At 41.7% G+C, this 15,969-nt stretch overlaps 1 protein-coding gene across 1 annotated transcript in view; it reads right to left on the reverse strand.

The window, feature by feature from the left end:
• Positions 1–15,969, reverse strand: part of gpd2 (glycerol-3-phosphate dehydrogenase 2) — a 75,608-nt gene that overhangs the window by 34,052 nt on the left and 25,587 nt on the right. Inside the window, 2 exon segments of the mRNA NM_001114228.1 lie at positions 746–910; positions 14,632–14,795. Of these exon segments, the coding sequence (NP_001107700.1) occupies positions 746–910; positions 14,632–14,795 (329 nt within the window).

Below are 15,969 nucleotides of genomic sequence, written 5' to 3' on the forward strand. Positions count from 1 at the left end.
GGTCTGCATCACTGCTCTCTTACATGAACATGGTGGCACTATGTGGTAGGTATGAGGGTCACGTAGTTGGGTGGGCTAGATATTCTGGGATTTACTAATCAATAACCGCTGGATAGCTGTAGGTTGGACTATAAGAAGATGCAGGGTATTTCACTCTGACCCCAACCCTTGGGTTGCCACCTTTCTTCAATCTTTTTACAGGTCAGAGCAGGGGTGGGTCCGTGATGTCATTGGGGGAGCTGTGATTTAAATGGGGGCCCTATATAAGGGGAAACAGTGGGTGGGGAAAGCTAGAAAGGGAGCTGAGAGAGGGGATAGGAGGCAGGTCAGTGGTGAATTGGAGGTGGGCTGGGGCAGTGTAGGGGGTTCCTCACGGTGAGGGCAGTGAGGTTGGGGAATGTCCTTCCTAGTGATGTTGTAATGGCAGATTCTGTTAATGCCTATAAGAGGGATCAGATGAGTTCTTGAACAAGCAGAATATCCAAGGCTATTGTGATACTAATATCTACAGTTAGTATTAGTGGTTGTATATATAGTTTATGTATGTGAGTGTATAGATAAGTAAGTATAGGTTGTGTGTGCTGGGTTTACTTGGAAGGGTTGAACTTGATGGACTCTGGTCCTTTTTCAACCCTATGTAACTATGTAACTTCTCCATATTCCCAGCTGAGGTTCGGTGCCCGGAAAGCGTTAACTGTTCCAATGTGCCGAGCCACATAGGTCTGTCAGGCTACAAGTCCCCTACCTGTTAGAACATCTCTGCAGCGTGCACCGCAGACGCGCTCCTTGCCGCTCTCCGGATCTGTCCTCCTCAGCAAGCGTACCACTTCAGTGTAATTGGCTGTGGCAGCGCCATACCTGGCAGCAGTGAGGGCGATGGCGAGGTTCATCCGTGCGTCGTTGTGTTGTCCTGCAGCAGAAGAGGGGCAGAATAGAAGGAAGGACATGAGTCACCTCCAGCCACTGACTTGTGCTATGGAAGTGTGTCAGATCCGATCTGTCACATCTGTCCCTGTCACACTCAATATACATGATGGCTGGCTGGATCGCACAGGGATTATTTAAAGTTGCATTGTTTCTTCCACATCACAGAATTAGCTGGTTGTACATTAGAGCTGGCTGATTCCTCCCAACCGCGGCGGCTGCTTACACCGAGTAGGGATAATGGTACCCGCTGCATAGGGTACACTTACATTATTTCACAGCAAACGATACTATAGTTACTGTATGCACTAAATACAAATTACCCTTATGCATGTATGAAACATATGTGCTGATGTGAGAGCTGATATCCTAAAAAAAACAGGACTTAACCCTCAAAGAAGACAACTTAACTTGAACAGGTATTGGGCCCTTTATCTGGAAACCCATTATCCAGAAAGTTCAGAATTACAGAAAGGCCATCTCCCATAGACTCCATTTTAATCAAATAATTCACATTTTTAAAAATGGTTTCTTTTTTCTCTGAAATAATAAAACAGTACCTTGTACTTGATCCCAACTAAGATATAATTACCCCTTATTGGGGGCAGAACAGCCCTATTGGGTTTATTTAATGGTTAAATTATTCCCTTTTCTCTGTAATAATAAAACAGTACCTTGTACTTGATCCCAACTAAGATATAATTACCCCTTATTGGGGGCAGAACAGCCCTATTGGGTTTATTTAATGGTTAAATGATTCCCTTTTCTCTGTAATAATAAAACAGTACCTGTACTTGATCCCAACTAAGATATAATTAATCCTTATTGGGGGCAGAACAGCCCTATTGGGTTTATTTAATGGTTAAATGATTCCCTTTTCTCTGTAATAATAAAACAGTACCTGTACTTGATCCCAACTAAGATATAATTAATCCTTATTGGAGCCAAAACAATCTTATTGTGTTTATTTACTGTTTAAATATTTTTTTAGTAGCCTTAAGGTGGCCATACACGCACCGATATTATCGTACGAAACCTCGTTTCGTACGATAATCGGTGCGTGTATGGCATGTCAGCGAGCCGACCGATATCGCAGGAAGCTGCTGAAATCGGTCGGCTCGCCGATCGGCCAAGTTAGAAAATTTTGATCGGGCGCCATAGAAGGCGCCTGACCAAAATTCTCCCTTCAGAGCTGAATCGGCAGAAGGAGGTAGAAATCCTATTGTTTCTACCTCCTTACCTGCCGATTCAGCCCTGAATGGTGTGTGGCTGATCTGACGATGTTTCGTGCGACCGACGGTCGTACGAAACATCGTGAGATCGCCACGTGTATGGCCAGCTTTAAGGTAAGAGATCCAAATTACAGAAAGATCCCTTATCTGGAAAACACCAGGTCCCAAACATTCTGGATAATGGGTCCCATACCTGTACACAACAGAAATAATTAGTATATTACCTTTATTCAGCATTAAATTGATTATGGGGGGAATTGATTGCAATTTGCTAAGGATGCATGCAATAGAGGATTCTGAGCAATTCCCATGCTATTGGTCAAACTGAACCCTTATTGCCATGTGACCCATTTTTATTGGATGAGACTATTTTGGGGGGGGGGGTTGCTGCAATTTCAGTATTTAAGTTAGAGTGTGTTTGGTTTGATATTCAGATTAACCCTAAGATCCAGGATAAAGGCAACATTGTTATGACCACTCAAGGGGTAGCGTAAGCGCAAAAAAAAAAAATCTACAGGTCTCAGCCAATCTGTTTGAAAGCAAACACCTAACAGGTTGCTATGGGTTACTAGACCATTTTATTACATTACACCCCAGAGTTATTGCTTTATGGCTGAGATTCTAGCTATCTAAATAACAGAACAGACCACAGAGATCAAGATCTTAAGGCTCAGTTACCACCAGAATTGCCCTACAGTGTGCGGTGTAGTTCTGTGTTTCTGGGTTCCGCTCAAATAAATGGGAAAGTAGTGTTGCTAAGATGAATATATTTAGAAACAGAAAAAAAGTCACCCATTCATAAAAGAATATCAGATGGTAGTGTCCTTTTATGAAGAAACACATTGTGGGTAGGCCAGATTTATGAAATAAAGTGTGTGTACCCCTTTAAAAGAAAACTATACCCCCAGAATGAGTAAGAAGAATCTTACTAAACTAGAATTTATATATATCAGTAAATATTTCCCTTCTACATCTTTTCCCTTGATCCACCATTTTGTGATGAGCTGTGTGCTCCCTCAGAGATCAGCTGACAGGAAATAATGCAGCTCTTACTGTAACAGGAAGTAGTGTGGGAGTTAAATACAGAACTCTGCCCATTTATTGGCTGATGGGGCCTAGCATGTATGTGTGCCTTGGCTTGTTTGTGTGCACTGTGAATCCTATGATCCCAGGGGGCGGCCCTTAGTACTTAAAATGGCAATTTTCTATTTAGGATTACCCAATAGCACATACTACTAAAAAAGTATATTTTTATAGAAATGGTTTATTTATATGAAGCAGGGTTTTACATATGGGCTGTTTTATGCAATATATTTTTTATAGAGACCTACATTGCAGTTTTCCTTTAAAGTCTGCATGCTAGCGCTCCATGAATAACAGCCCATACCAGTGCCATAATATTCCATTTGTTTCAAGCACAATGACAGAATATTCCAGGCAAACAAGCCTGTGACAAGTGCATTTTCCAGGTGAAGTATATGTTTTGACATCATGAAATCTCTTTTCACGCATCTAAATGGTTTTCATAAAGGAGGGCCGAGGTAAAAGAAGATTAATCTCCGGCACTACGGGCATCGGAAGAGACTCGGCGCTTATTATTCTCTCTCCAGTTAAGACTCCCCGGCTTGGCTTAGAGAAATGACTGCACGTTGCTGGGGACTGGGGGGCTATGTGCTCGGAATAATTAATTTCTGATTACTCCATGGCGGCGTTATTACTCAAATCTCAGTGTGCTAACATCAGTTCCATCATGATAATTCGAGAGAAAAAAGGGGATGGGATTGTAATGGATATTGTTGTTGATTTATGCAGCCGGCATACCAAATGCTTAATACAAATTGATTATGTAAAATATCTCGCTTATGATCTGTCGGCGCTGCTTTGAACTGCTACAAAAGTAATCTGTCTGTGGCAAAAGGGCAAAGAAGGGATCAATTTTTTTAGTGGTTCTGATGTCCACTCCCCGCGCCACCTCATGGCGACCGAGCCGGATCAATAATGAGAAGCGATTTCCAGCTATTTACCATGATTATGTCATTTTTCTTATAGTTAACGGAAAACAGGGGGGGGGGGGAGGATTCAGATATCCGTGTGAATTCTAGGGATTCATTTTGTGTGAAGTAATGTTATGTGTGTGTATGGGAGACATTGCTACACTGATAAGGTATGCACAGTAAAGGGGAAATACACCCTATTTATAAGAAGGAATCACATTCATGTTTCTACTTTACTGAAACAGAAAAGTTTATTTACCCAAGGGATCCTTAATAACAAAACTTATTGTCTTGTTACTGTAGCACTGCGCATAATAGAGAATGTTCATTTACTTACTTAAGCCCCTGCTCCAGAAGAGCTGACAATCTGCTGAATGTAACAACAGAGTGGTTCATGTAGGTAACTGCACTTAAGCAATTTATAATCTATGTTAGTAAATCTATTAAGATCCTTTCCAATTCATCTCCCACTTTTTTGTGCAAATCACTGCTTGGTTTCTATGGTCGCTGACACCATACACTACTAAATAAAAAGATGCAAAGACCCCTGTCGCTTTACTTAGCTCATAGTGTATCAATCCACCATCTGAAAATATCTACAAAAACAAGTTCTCCTTTAGGGGGAGTTCCCCTTTCAAAACTTTATGTGAAAGAATGCCCAATTCTTATCAACTTTTCAATTGGCCTTCATCTTTTTATATTTATGGTTTTAGAACTATTTATCACTGGTGCTGTATTTCATTACCTATCATTCTATTTAGCTCCTCTCCTATTCATCTTCTCACCTCTCACTAAAATCACTGCCTGGTTGCTAGGTTAACCAGACCCTAGCAGTCAGATAGCTGCTAAAAGTCTTAACTGGAAAGATGCAGAATGAAAATGTAAAAATTAAAATTGAGGACTGCGAACTGTCTCATATTATCACTGTCCACATGATACTAAAGGTTAATTAAAAAGGTTAATATCCATTTTAAATCTCACCCTCTGTCCCCATCCACTGCTTAGGGCCCAGTTGAGGTGGTGAGTCCCACAGTTTGGGGCAACAATAGGAATCCCTGGTGGAAAGGCCTATGAATCGCTAAGGTTTTTCCAAAGTCCCTGCCAGCAGGAGGGAATCTTGCACAACTTCGGAAAACCAAAGCAATGCGTAGGCCTTTCCACCAGGGATTCCTATTGTTGTCAGTGGAAAGGCATTTTGGAGAGATTAGTAGCCCGCTTTAGCAAAGATCTATGGCGGACGACTAAATCTCTTCATGGGGCATCAGCTGAAACTCTCTGAGTAGCATCCAAGAGGCTGAAGCAGAAAATGCTCCTGGCAGATATCTATGGGAAATGTCTGCTTGGTGCTAAATTCCTCGGTGCTAGTGTAGGTTCTCTCTAGCATTACTATGTAGTGGGCTGCATACACTCAGCTGACTTAGCAATGCAGATGCCCTGTGCCTGATGCCAGCCTAAGTGCAGGGCCCCCACACCAGCACTGTCTGTGCCTTGGCACACTCAGGGGGGCACTCATGCAATGCCATTCGTGCCACTCCCATTCAACTGCCGAAGACGAATTATAACAAATAACTAGGCACATGCCAAGCGTCAGGACCACCCTATATCTTGTGCAAGCCCATGCTGGAAAAAAAACATTAAAACATTAGTGTGATGATGTACCTTCAGGATTTTTTCAAAATTCCATGGTTTTCCTTCAGAAGTTGCAGCCTCAGCATCACAATCCTAAACTGAATGGCTGCCCATCCCCTAGGAAGACCCAGAGAAGTGACTAGGGTTGCCACCCAGCCGGGCATTTTTTATTGCTGACCTAGCTGGCAAAACACCCACCAATGTAGTTGCTGGCAAATGTGTAATATCCTTAAATTTAGCTCCTGGCCTGCCCACCTAAGTTCTTGACCCAATCCTACCTTTTTCCTTCCCCAATCTCCCCTCGATCTACTCCCTAGCAGCCCTTCACGTTAGAAGCTGTCCATTTTGACATCATCCGCCCTATCGCCACGCCCCTATTTACATCATGACCTGCCCCCATAAAAGGCGGCATCCCTAGAAGTGACTAAGACTAAATGCCAGTTGAGATTTATAGAATCTCTCAAGGGAATCTTGTGACAGCTCATATCCTAGGGACAAGAAAGGGACCCTGTGTCTAAGCCACACAAAGGGGCAATAATGAAAAGGGGGTTGGCGATTTACTGCAAAATGTTGTGTATCTTATAATTATCCACTAAAGCACAAAAGTAAAAAAGAAAAAAATAATAATTTTGGAACTGGGGCAATGAACTTTGTAAAGCCCAGGGATTGATACAAAGCCAGTGATCCTACAGGAAGCCCTTTTAATTGTTGGTGGACTACAACTCCCAGGATCCCTCATTAGTCTCTAGCAGTAATGGGATAAACAATTCTATGACAGTTCAAAAGACAGAAGGGGTCATTTATTACTGCCTGTGGCTGACCAAGCTGGGGGGGGGGGATACTGGTTTGTGTATTGTAACACAACAATGCTGTCCTCAGTCAATATTTAAAAATCCTGTTGGTTGATGACCACACCTTAACTGCTGGAACAGCACGGGCCCCCCATGTTAGAATCCTGTGCAAAACCAATTTTTGAAACCCAACCTGGACCCACGTACCACAACCCATGACCTGGACCCACAACTGACTTATCTGCAACCCAATCAGCAACCCGCTGACCACCATTAAACAAGAAGTGCTGTGGCTGCAAGCCGGAAGTGACATCATCAGAAGTGGACATGGGTAAAAAAAAAACATTAAAAAAAAGGGTTAAAGGAGTAATATAAAAGAGTAAAATATAGATAATATAAACTAATAAATATAGGTAAGACCCTCAACCTGACCCACAGACCTGCATCAGGAAATCCTGCTAGCAACCCGCGAGTACCTGACCCACTGCAGGACTCTACCCCATATTATCTGCTCATTGGCCTGATGCCAAATAATTGGATCATCCTGATCATGTGATTAACTAAATGGTGCAATATACTGGTCTTGTCGCCCTTAAAACCTTACTAAAAATAATATATACTATTTACTATCGATATTGAAACAAATGTGCTAAAATCTAAACGCATAACTTGGAACACATGGACTATGCATCACTGGGCAAATGTTTTAATAAGGAACAAATAGTGGAATCCAGCCTGTCAAAGAGGCAAAGGATGTCTAATAAGCGGCTCCCTTGAGGTGAATGTAGTTCATAGGCCTGCCGATACCCCAGCCTCAGCCATAATCTCTCATTCCTGGAGGTGGAAAAAGCATTGGAGTGAGGAAAATTCCGCAGTCAAGACATAATGATACAAAATGACAGGGACAATAATGACAATGAATTTCATGTCTCCAAGTCATGAGCAAGGATGCCTGACTGGGCTGACTTGCACAATTAAATTGTTACAGGTACAGCAGGAGATTCACTTATCATCGGCACGTTAGTGCCACCGCTGCTGTGCCAGCGACCTGCTGCTGCGGAACAGACGAGGGTTGGTTTGTTACAAGCAGATCCTAATGAAACCTGTGTGCCCGCAATGGCACGGAGACAGGCGAGGGGGACCAGGGGGTAACAGCTTAGAAATGCGGCAGAATTTCTGTAATAAACGTGCCAGGGATTCCATGTAAAATATGAGCTATTCATCACAAAAAGCCTGAGGTGGCCTTCATGGTACCAAGCATGTTATGCTCATCCAGCCATGATGGTGATACTGTTCCACTTATTATTCATATGCAGCACGAGCAATTTAGTGAAGCGCTCAACACACTAGGGGGCTGATTTACTAACCCACGAATCCGACCCGAATTGGAAAAGTTCCGACTTGAAAACGAACATTTTGCGACTTTTTCGTATGTTTTGCGATTTTTTCGGATTCTGTACGAATTTTTCGTTACCAATACGATTTTTGCGTAAAAACGCGAGTTTTTCGTATCCATTACGAAAGTTGCGTAAAAAGTTGCGCATTTTGCGTAGCGTTAAAACTTACGCGAAAAGTTGCGCATTTTTCGTAGTGTTAAAACTTAACGCTACGAAAAATGCGCAACTTTTCGCGTAAGTTTTAACGCTACGCAAAATGCGCAACTTTTTACGCAACTTTCGTAAAGGATAGGAAAACTCGCGTTTTTACGCAAAAATCGTATTGGATCCGAAAAATTCGTAAAGAATCCGAAAACATACGAAAAAATCGCAAAGTACCGATCATTACGAAAAAAACGCAATCGGACTCCATTCGACCCGTTCGTGGGTAAGTAAATCAGCCCCTAGGGGTCATTTACTATAAAGGTGCAAAAGGCAAGTTAGGGAGCATCAGTGGGTGCAGGCCGCAACAAAGTCCCATATTTACCCCTTGCTTTATGATAGGAGGTCAGTAGAGGGCTGCCTTGTCACTCAAACAAGGTTTCTATTGCTATCAGTCTGTGAAATCAAAGGGGGGCGCGCTTCTTGGGCAAGTGGTCTGAAACTACATTTCTTATATGTACACTAATGATACTTTCACAAACTGCTCACCCCCTAAAACTCCAGGCTGCATTTCTTGGTCACAAACCTTGCTGAGCAAGTAATGTCATAAGATTACTTAAAATGCAGCCATAAAAGTTAATATCCGCTCATCTGTCGACATTTGCCCGATTTGACCACCTACACTTTTGGCCAAATTTGGTTGACTGATTGTTTGCCTTCCTGGCCAGTTAATAGGCACCTCTGCTGGCCAGTTGGGTATAGTCCACATCAAAGTGGTCCCCTCCCAGCAAGATTTCAAATTTGCCCAATAGATAGTTGGCCTTTTTGGACAGATATCTTTTGGGGAGGCATTCGTGGAGGCCCCATACATGCTTAGATAAAGCTGCCGGCTGAATCGGCCAGTTTCAACAGACCTAGACTGGGGGTCAAAACAGGTCCTGGCATTTCAAGGCCCAAAAAGCCCTCCAAATGTCTACTAAATAGTGACTGTTAAAGGCATCTTACAGCAACCCCTCTGTCATTTGCCAGAATCCACAGATTGCCAGTCCAGGCCTGAGCTTTAGGGTGGCCATAGATGGACCTACCCATATGGTAGCCAACTGATGAGCCTGTGTTCTAAAAGGATAGATATCGTACAAGTGGCTGTATACACGTATGTCCACTTTTCTATCGTTTCGATATTTTGGACCGTCCACCTGAACGACGGGGACAGGGAGTGAAGAGGATCTGGGACGGAAATTTTCTACTACAGCAGATAATTCTTGATCCACAGAATTTTCTCTTAAAACAGCCCCCTGATATGCCATATATACCCAGATGGCTCAGTATAGTCAAAATGGAACAAACCGCCCAAGCAGACCTGGCAATGTACGGTAAGCTTTAGACTCAAGTGAAACTGCAAAGGCAGGTTTAGCAAGTGTACAGCACTGTGACTGGAACATATGTGTGGGAATAACAGACACGGCTCTGTCCATTCATTGGCTGATGTAACCTAGCTTGGTTTGAGTGTTAGCTCAGTGTCTCAAGGGATGGCCTTTGGTGCTTAAAATGGCAATATTTTAATATCCATACTACAGGTTCTGGACATGAGATTTTTCCCATGATTTAGATCTCCATACTTTAAATCTACTAAAAAACCTTTAAACATTAATAATTAAACCCGTTATCCAGAAAGCTCCGAATTACGGAAAGCCTGTCTCCCATAGACTTCATTTTAATCAAATAATTTAGACTTTTAAAATTGATTTCCTTTTTCTCTATAAAAATAAAACAGAACCTTGTATTTGATTCCAACTAAAATATAAATAATCCTTATTGGAGGCAAAACAATCCTATTGGGTTTATTTAATGGTTAAATGATTCCCTTTTCTCTGTAATAATAAAACAGTACCTGTACTTGATCCCAACTAAGATATAATTACTCCTTATTGGGGGCAGAACAGCCCTATTGGGTTTATTTAATGGTTAAATGATTCCCTTTTCTCTGTAATAATAAAACAGTACCTGTGATCCCAACTAAGATATAATTACCCCTTATTGGGGGCAGAACAGCCCTATTGGGTTTATTTAATGGTTAAATGATTCCCTTTTCTCTGTAATAATAAAACAGTACCTGTACTTGATCCCAACTAAGATATAATTACCCCTTATTGGGGGCAGAACAGCCCTATTGGGTTTATTTAATGGTTAAATGATTCCCTTTTCTCTGTAATAATAAAACAGTACCTGTACTTGATCCCAACTAAGATATAATTACCCCTTATTGGGGGCAGAACAGCCCTATTGGGTTTATTTAATGGTTAAATGATTCCCTTTTCTCTGTAATAATAAAACAGTACCTGTACTTGATCCCAACTAAGATATAATTACCCCTTATTGGGGGCAGAACAATCCTATTGGCTTTAATTAATGTTTTATTGATTTTTTTGTAGACTTGAGGTATGGAGATTTAAATTATGGAAAGACCCCTTATCTGGAAAACCCTTGGTCCCGAGCATTCTGGATAACAGGTCCTATACCTGTACTGTTTTATTATTACAGAGAAAAAGGAAATCATTTTTAAAAATTTGAATTATTTGATTAAAATGGAGTCTATGGGAGATGGCCTTACCTTAATTCAGAGCTTTCTGGATTATGGGTTATGGATAACAGATTCCACACCTGTACTATATTTTTATTTATACTATTATTTATATAAAACAGGGTTGTTTTATGGGATATAATATTACAGAGACCTTCAATGTTCAGTTTAAATTCCCTATAAGTAATAAAAATTAGAATGAATGAATCAGTTTTGATGGACGTATCTAGCTGCTTTTATAATTGACTGAAATATGTTTCTCGTTATGAAATAACATATTAATGTGGGAATATCTGCTAGCAAGAAGCACTTCTTTAAACACAAAATATTCTAATTTATTGAAATTCCTATGGTGCCTCTTTTGCCGATTTTCCCAGAGCAACATAAATAAAAGTGACAGATCACTGCTCACATAGCAGCCGCGATTCTACCCCCCAAAATGTTGCCTCTTTGCTGCTCAGGAGTATCCAAATCCCAGCCTTTGCTAAATCGAGTCTGACATGTACCCTTAAGTAACAAACTTGCAAGTTGTGCCTTAAATAAATAGGACACGTTGTGTACACCCAGGCTAACATCAGACATATGCTTTGCTTTGCAGATGCCTGGGCAGAGCAAGAATTGCCCCTGGTCTCGTCTGGGAACGGCTGCGGCTGGTACTTACACCATTTATGTGTGCTCTTTTGTGGCTTTCAATTAAAGGCAGCGGTAGCCACTCGGCGCATTTAACAAGGATAGCGTATAATTATAAATCTCTGGGCTCAATCAAACATATAATTCAGCCGAGACCTCTCAAGGCGAAATGCTGTGATTTCAGGGGAAAAAAAATGGAATATAGTATTACTTTTAGGGGGAGAGGAGCGAAGATACGAAGGTGCCAATGATGCGAACATAACTTAATATTTAATAGTAACCCGCAGCGCTGCATGCCATTAGGAATGGGGCCCAGAACCGCCTGTGCCATTAGCCAAATCTAGAAAGGAACCAGCCTTGTGCCTATGCCTTTATCCTAACACAATGCCATCTTAATTGGCTTATTTGGCATATGCTGCATCAATTCTGTGTAGGGCATTAATTTAAAAAGGATTGTTCATCTTTAATGTGGAACTTCTGGACCAAAGAGCCCCGCACACACCACTGAAACCCCTAATATACCTATCTGTTCCTTTAAAAAGTATTAATACGATTTTTATATGCTGAAATCCAGCTTTAAAACAGTTCTTCTCTTTCTGCATCATTTAAAAGCCTGGCAGGGGAGGAGGGACTAAAACAGTGATGTTAAAAACTGTAACAACTTCTCCACAGCTTACAGACAGCATGCAGGAACTACATAACCCACAATGCATTGCACTGTGATGTTCCTTTCCCTATTAACACCACGTGTGCAGGGATTGTGGGATTGGGAGGATGCAGGCTGAAGGCAGGCTGAGGGCAAGCAACATTTTATTTAAGTCTCAAAGTAGTCAGCCAGATCAGCAGGGGAATAGGGGGTGGGGCTTAGGGAACTGTTCCAAACCATATTATTACAAATCATGAAAATGCTGTATTTTTTAAATTGATGTATATTGCAAAGTTTCTTGAAATTATGTTTACTTTTAAAAAAAAAAGTTTAAGTTGTGTTTGGGTAGAATTACCGTTAATATTCTATGGGCATTGGCAATTAGTGTTTTTTAATGGCTGTCCAGTTAGTTAGCTTTTTGTTCAGCAACATTGCAGTTTGGTAGTTCACCAGCAATCTGGTTGCTATGGTCTAATCTGCCCTAGCAACCAGGCAGTGGTTTGAACGAGACACAAGGATATTAATAGGAAAGGGCTTGCATCAAAAGATAAGAACAAAAAAGAAACAATAACAATTAAACTGAAGTTTTGGGCTGCTGGGGTCAGAAAGCAAGTTGGTTGCGGTGGTGCAATCTGTTGGGTTTAAATTAAATTAACTGTAATGATATTACAGGACAATTTGTAATTGATCTTATTTTTTTATTTGTGATTTTTGAATTATTTCGCTTTCTGTTCAACAGCTCTCCAGATTGGAATTTCAGCAACTATCTGGTTACTACGGTTCACATTACCATAGAAACCATGCAGTGGTGTGAATGAGAGGCTGGAATTTGAATAGGAGAGGGCCCGAATAGAAAGATAAGGAACACATAGTAACAATAAGATTGTTGCTCACAAAGCAATAGATTTTGCATGCCGGGGTCAGTGACCCCCATTTGAAATAATTCAAAAACTATATAAGATAAAAAATAAAGACCACTTGAAAAGTTGCTAAGAACTGGGCATTCTATAACATACTAAACATTAATGTAAAGGTAAATCACTCTTTTAATGTAGTTAAAAAAATAAATCCACTGAAAGCAGCTGAAATAATGCCCCGGTGACGGGACCCTTGGCCGCCCGACTGATAACCCTGCGCCTTCTCCCCGTTTAACTACTCGATGGGAACATTTATTTTTACAGCCTGTCACATCAGATTTGAAGTGAGGGATTTTTTTTAGCGGTAAGAATCTGTTTTTCAGTTGTCAGAATCCTTGAGGCAACTCCGATTGCTATGTTCAAGTGCTGTTTATGTACTGGGATCTGAAATAAAATGGCTGTCATTCTGAATCAGGCCTTTTCCTTGCCCACTTATGTATTTTATGGAGACATAAACCTAAACTGCCACCGTTTGGCCATGGCCCGTTGATACATACAGTATCTGCTCATTGTTATAAGTCAGCTTTCTGTCATTATCACCTTGTGCTCACTAGCAGTTCCATGGAAAAATTATTAGGCTCTTTCTCGGCGCTGAAGGAAAGTCTCCAAAAATGCCTCCAGGTGGCGCCCTATGGCTGGCAGCCACACAAGCAACTGCCACCTGCTCTCTAGGGAACACTGGTCCCTAACACACCTTCACCCTTGGTATATTCTCTTGCATTTAGGATGCCGGAACTCCAAGCATACGGGGTATGTTGCCTTCACTGAAACAACACGAAAGTCACAAGACTAGTGCACCCCCCAGTTTATGGATCTATAGGGGTATTTGCAACTTTTTACACTATTTCTATCTGTGCCCAGGCCTGGACTGGGAATTTCAAGTACACAGAGGCCCAAACAGCCCCCCCGGCCCAATAAATAGTGACTGTCTATGGCATCTTACAGCACCCCTCTGGCATTTGCCATAAACCACAAACAGCCAGTCCGGGCCAGTCTGTGCCCAGCATCAACTGCATACTGTGCACATTACATGCCACTGTGAAACTGAGATACCTACACTCACCTAAAGGATTATTAGGAACACCATACTAATACCCTTCTCTGACCTCTAGCATCAACAAGGCATTTTCGCCCACATACTGAGTTACATACGCAGTAACTGAGCAGATTGTGAAATATATGCATTGAAGCAACTGCCATGTAATTGGTTGATTAGATAATTGCATTACTGAGAAATTGAACAGGTGTTCCTAATAAACCTTTAGGTGAGTGTATAAACGCACCCAAATTGAGACAAAAATAAAAGATGGAGTTTGCTGCCTGAAAGAGAAGAAACACATAATTCATGGAGCCAGAGATAATATCCCCCATAATAAATGTAATAAAATAATAAATGTAATAAAAGGCACTAAGTTTGCCCAGGAGCAGTAACCCATAGCAACCAATAAGATGTTTGTTTTTAAACAGTAAATGCTACTTGCTGATTGGTTGCTATGGGTTACTGCTCCTGGGAAAACTTAGTGCCTTTTATTACATAACCCCATATGTCTGGCATGCCATCTGGTTTTACAGAGTAAGATGACTTGTAAGTAGCCTAATATTTGTATGATGTTATAATTGCTTACTACACGCCAAGCTCTGACATATAAATGCCACATAGAGATAAAGGATCCATATTGGGAATTAATACTTAATATTTATTCCTTTATTCCATTAATTACGCAAAGCGCTTGGATGAGAGTGACTTACCATCATAATAGACAATTGCCCCGACCAGTTTATCTTTCTGCAGCATGGGGAAGAGCTCCAAGGCTTTAGACTTGCTCAGGATGTAGCTGCTCCTCAGGCACTGGCTGCCGGCCACAAGATCATAGGCCTTTATTCCGACCCAGTAGTAAGGCAACTGCCACCATCTAAACCAGGGAGAATAAACAGAAAAACACAGGTAAGAAAAAAGCATATCTGTTTATTGGGAGAAAATGAATTTGTTTGAGAAATATCTCTTGTTTATTTTCCCATGGGCCAAATCTATTCTGCCATACTGCTTAGCTAATGCTTAGCCCATATATGCCAATAACAAGAGAGCCATCTCAAGTATTTATACGCAGAATGGAGGTTGCTTCTGCAGTCAATGGCAAAGCCATCAGTTGTAATCCTTTTATTTTAAAATCCCCTAAAGTTACTCTAATCAGCCCCCATAATAATATACCGTTCTTCCTGCAAGCTGATTGATTTTCTTTCTCTATTACAAGCAGCTGAGCAGCAGTTCTTTTAGTTACTTCCTTGTCTAGTGTAAAGCGCCGCCCCCTTTATCCAACTATGAAGACCTAAACGAGGTGCCTACTGGGCATGCTCACTGCCTCTGCTCCAAATAAAATCAATCAGGCATGTGCAGCAGGCACCTCTTTGAGGTCATCATAGCTGGAAAGTGAAGGGGGGCTCAGAAAGCAAAAGGGGGTGGAGCTTCATGCTAGACAAGGAAGTCAGTCAAAGAGCTGTAGTTCACCTGGCTGTAATAGAGAAACAAAATAAATCTGGATGCAGGGAGAAAGGTATGTTATTTTGTGGGCTGTACAGTGTAATTTTAGAGATTTACTTATTTTTTTAAGCACTTTAAAGAGATTACTCCTCATTCACATAAGCAGGCCCGGATTTGTGGAGAGGCCACAAAGGCCCGGCCTAGGGCGGCAGAAGTTTAGAAGAACATTTTTAAATTTGGCTCCCATACGGAGCAGTCGGGACCTCTCCCCACTGCTCCGTATGGGAGTTTAAAGGAGCGTTCGCGCATGTGCAATGGGGAGATGGCGCGTTGCGCATGCGCACTGGGCGGCGCGTTCGCGCATGCGCATGAGGGGACACCCACAGGGGCGGCCTCGGGGCACCCAGGATAGAAATCCGTCCCTGCCCCAATGGAGCTTACAATCTGAGGTCCCTATTACTTGCCCATCAGCCCCTGCCCTAAATGAAGCGTACAATCTAGGGGCCCTATCACAATTACACACACTAGGATCAATTATATTATGAGCCAATAACCTGGCTGTATCTTTTTAAAGAGTGGTAGGAACCCAGAGTACCCAGAGGGAACCC

Source organism: Xenopus tropicalis, chromosome 9 (assembly GCF_000004195.4).
Source record: "Xenopus tropicalis strain Nigerian chromosome 9, UCB_Xtro_10.0, whole genome shotgun sequence".
NCBI lineage: Eukaryota > Metazoa > Chordata > Amphibia > Anura > Pipidae > Xenopus > Xenopus tropicalis.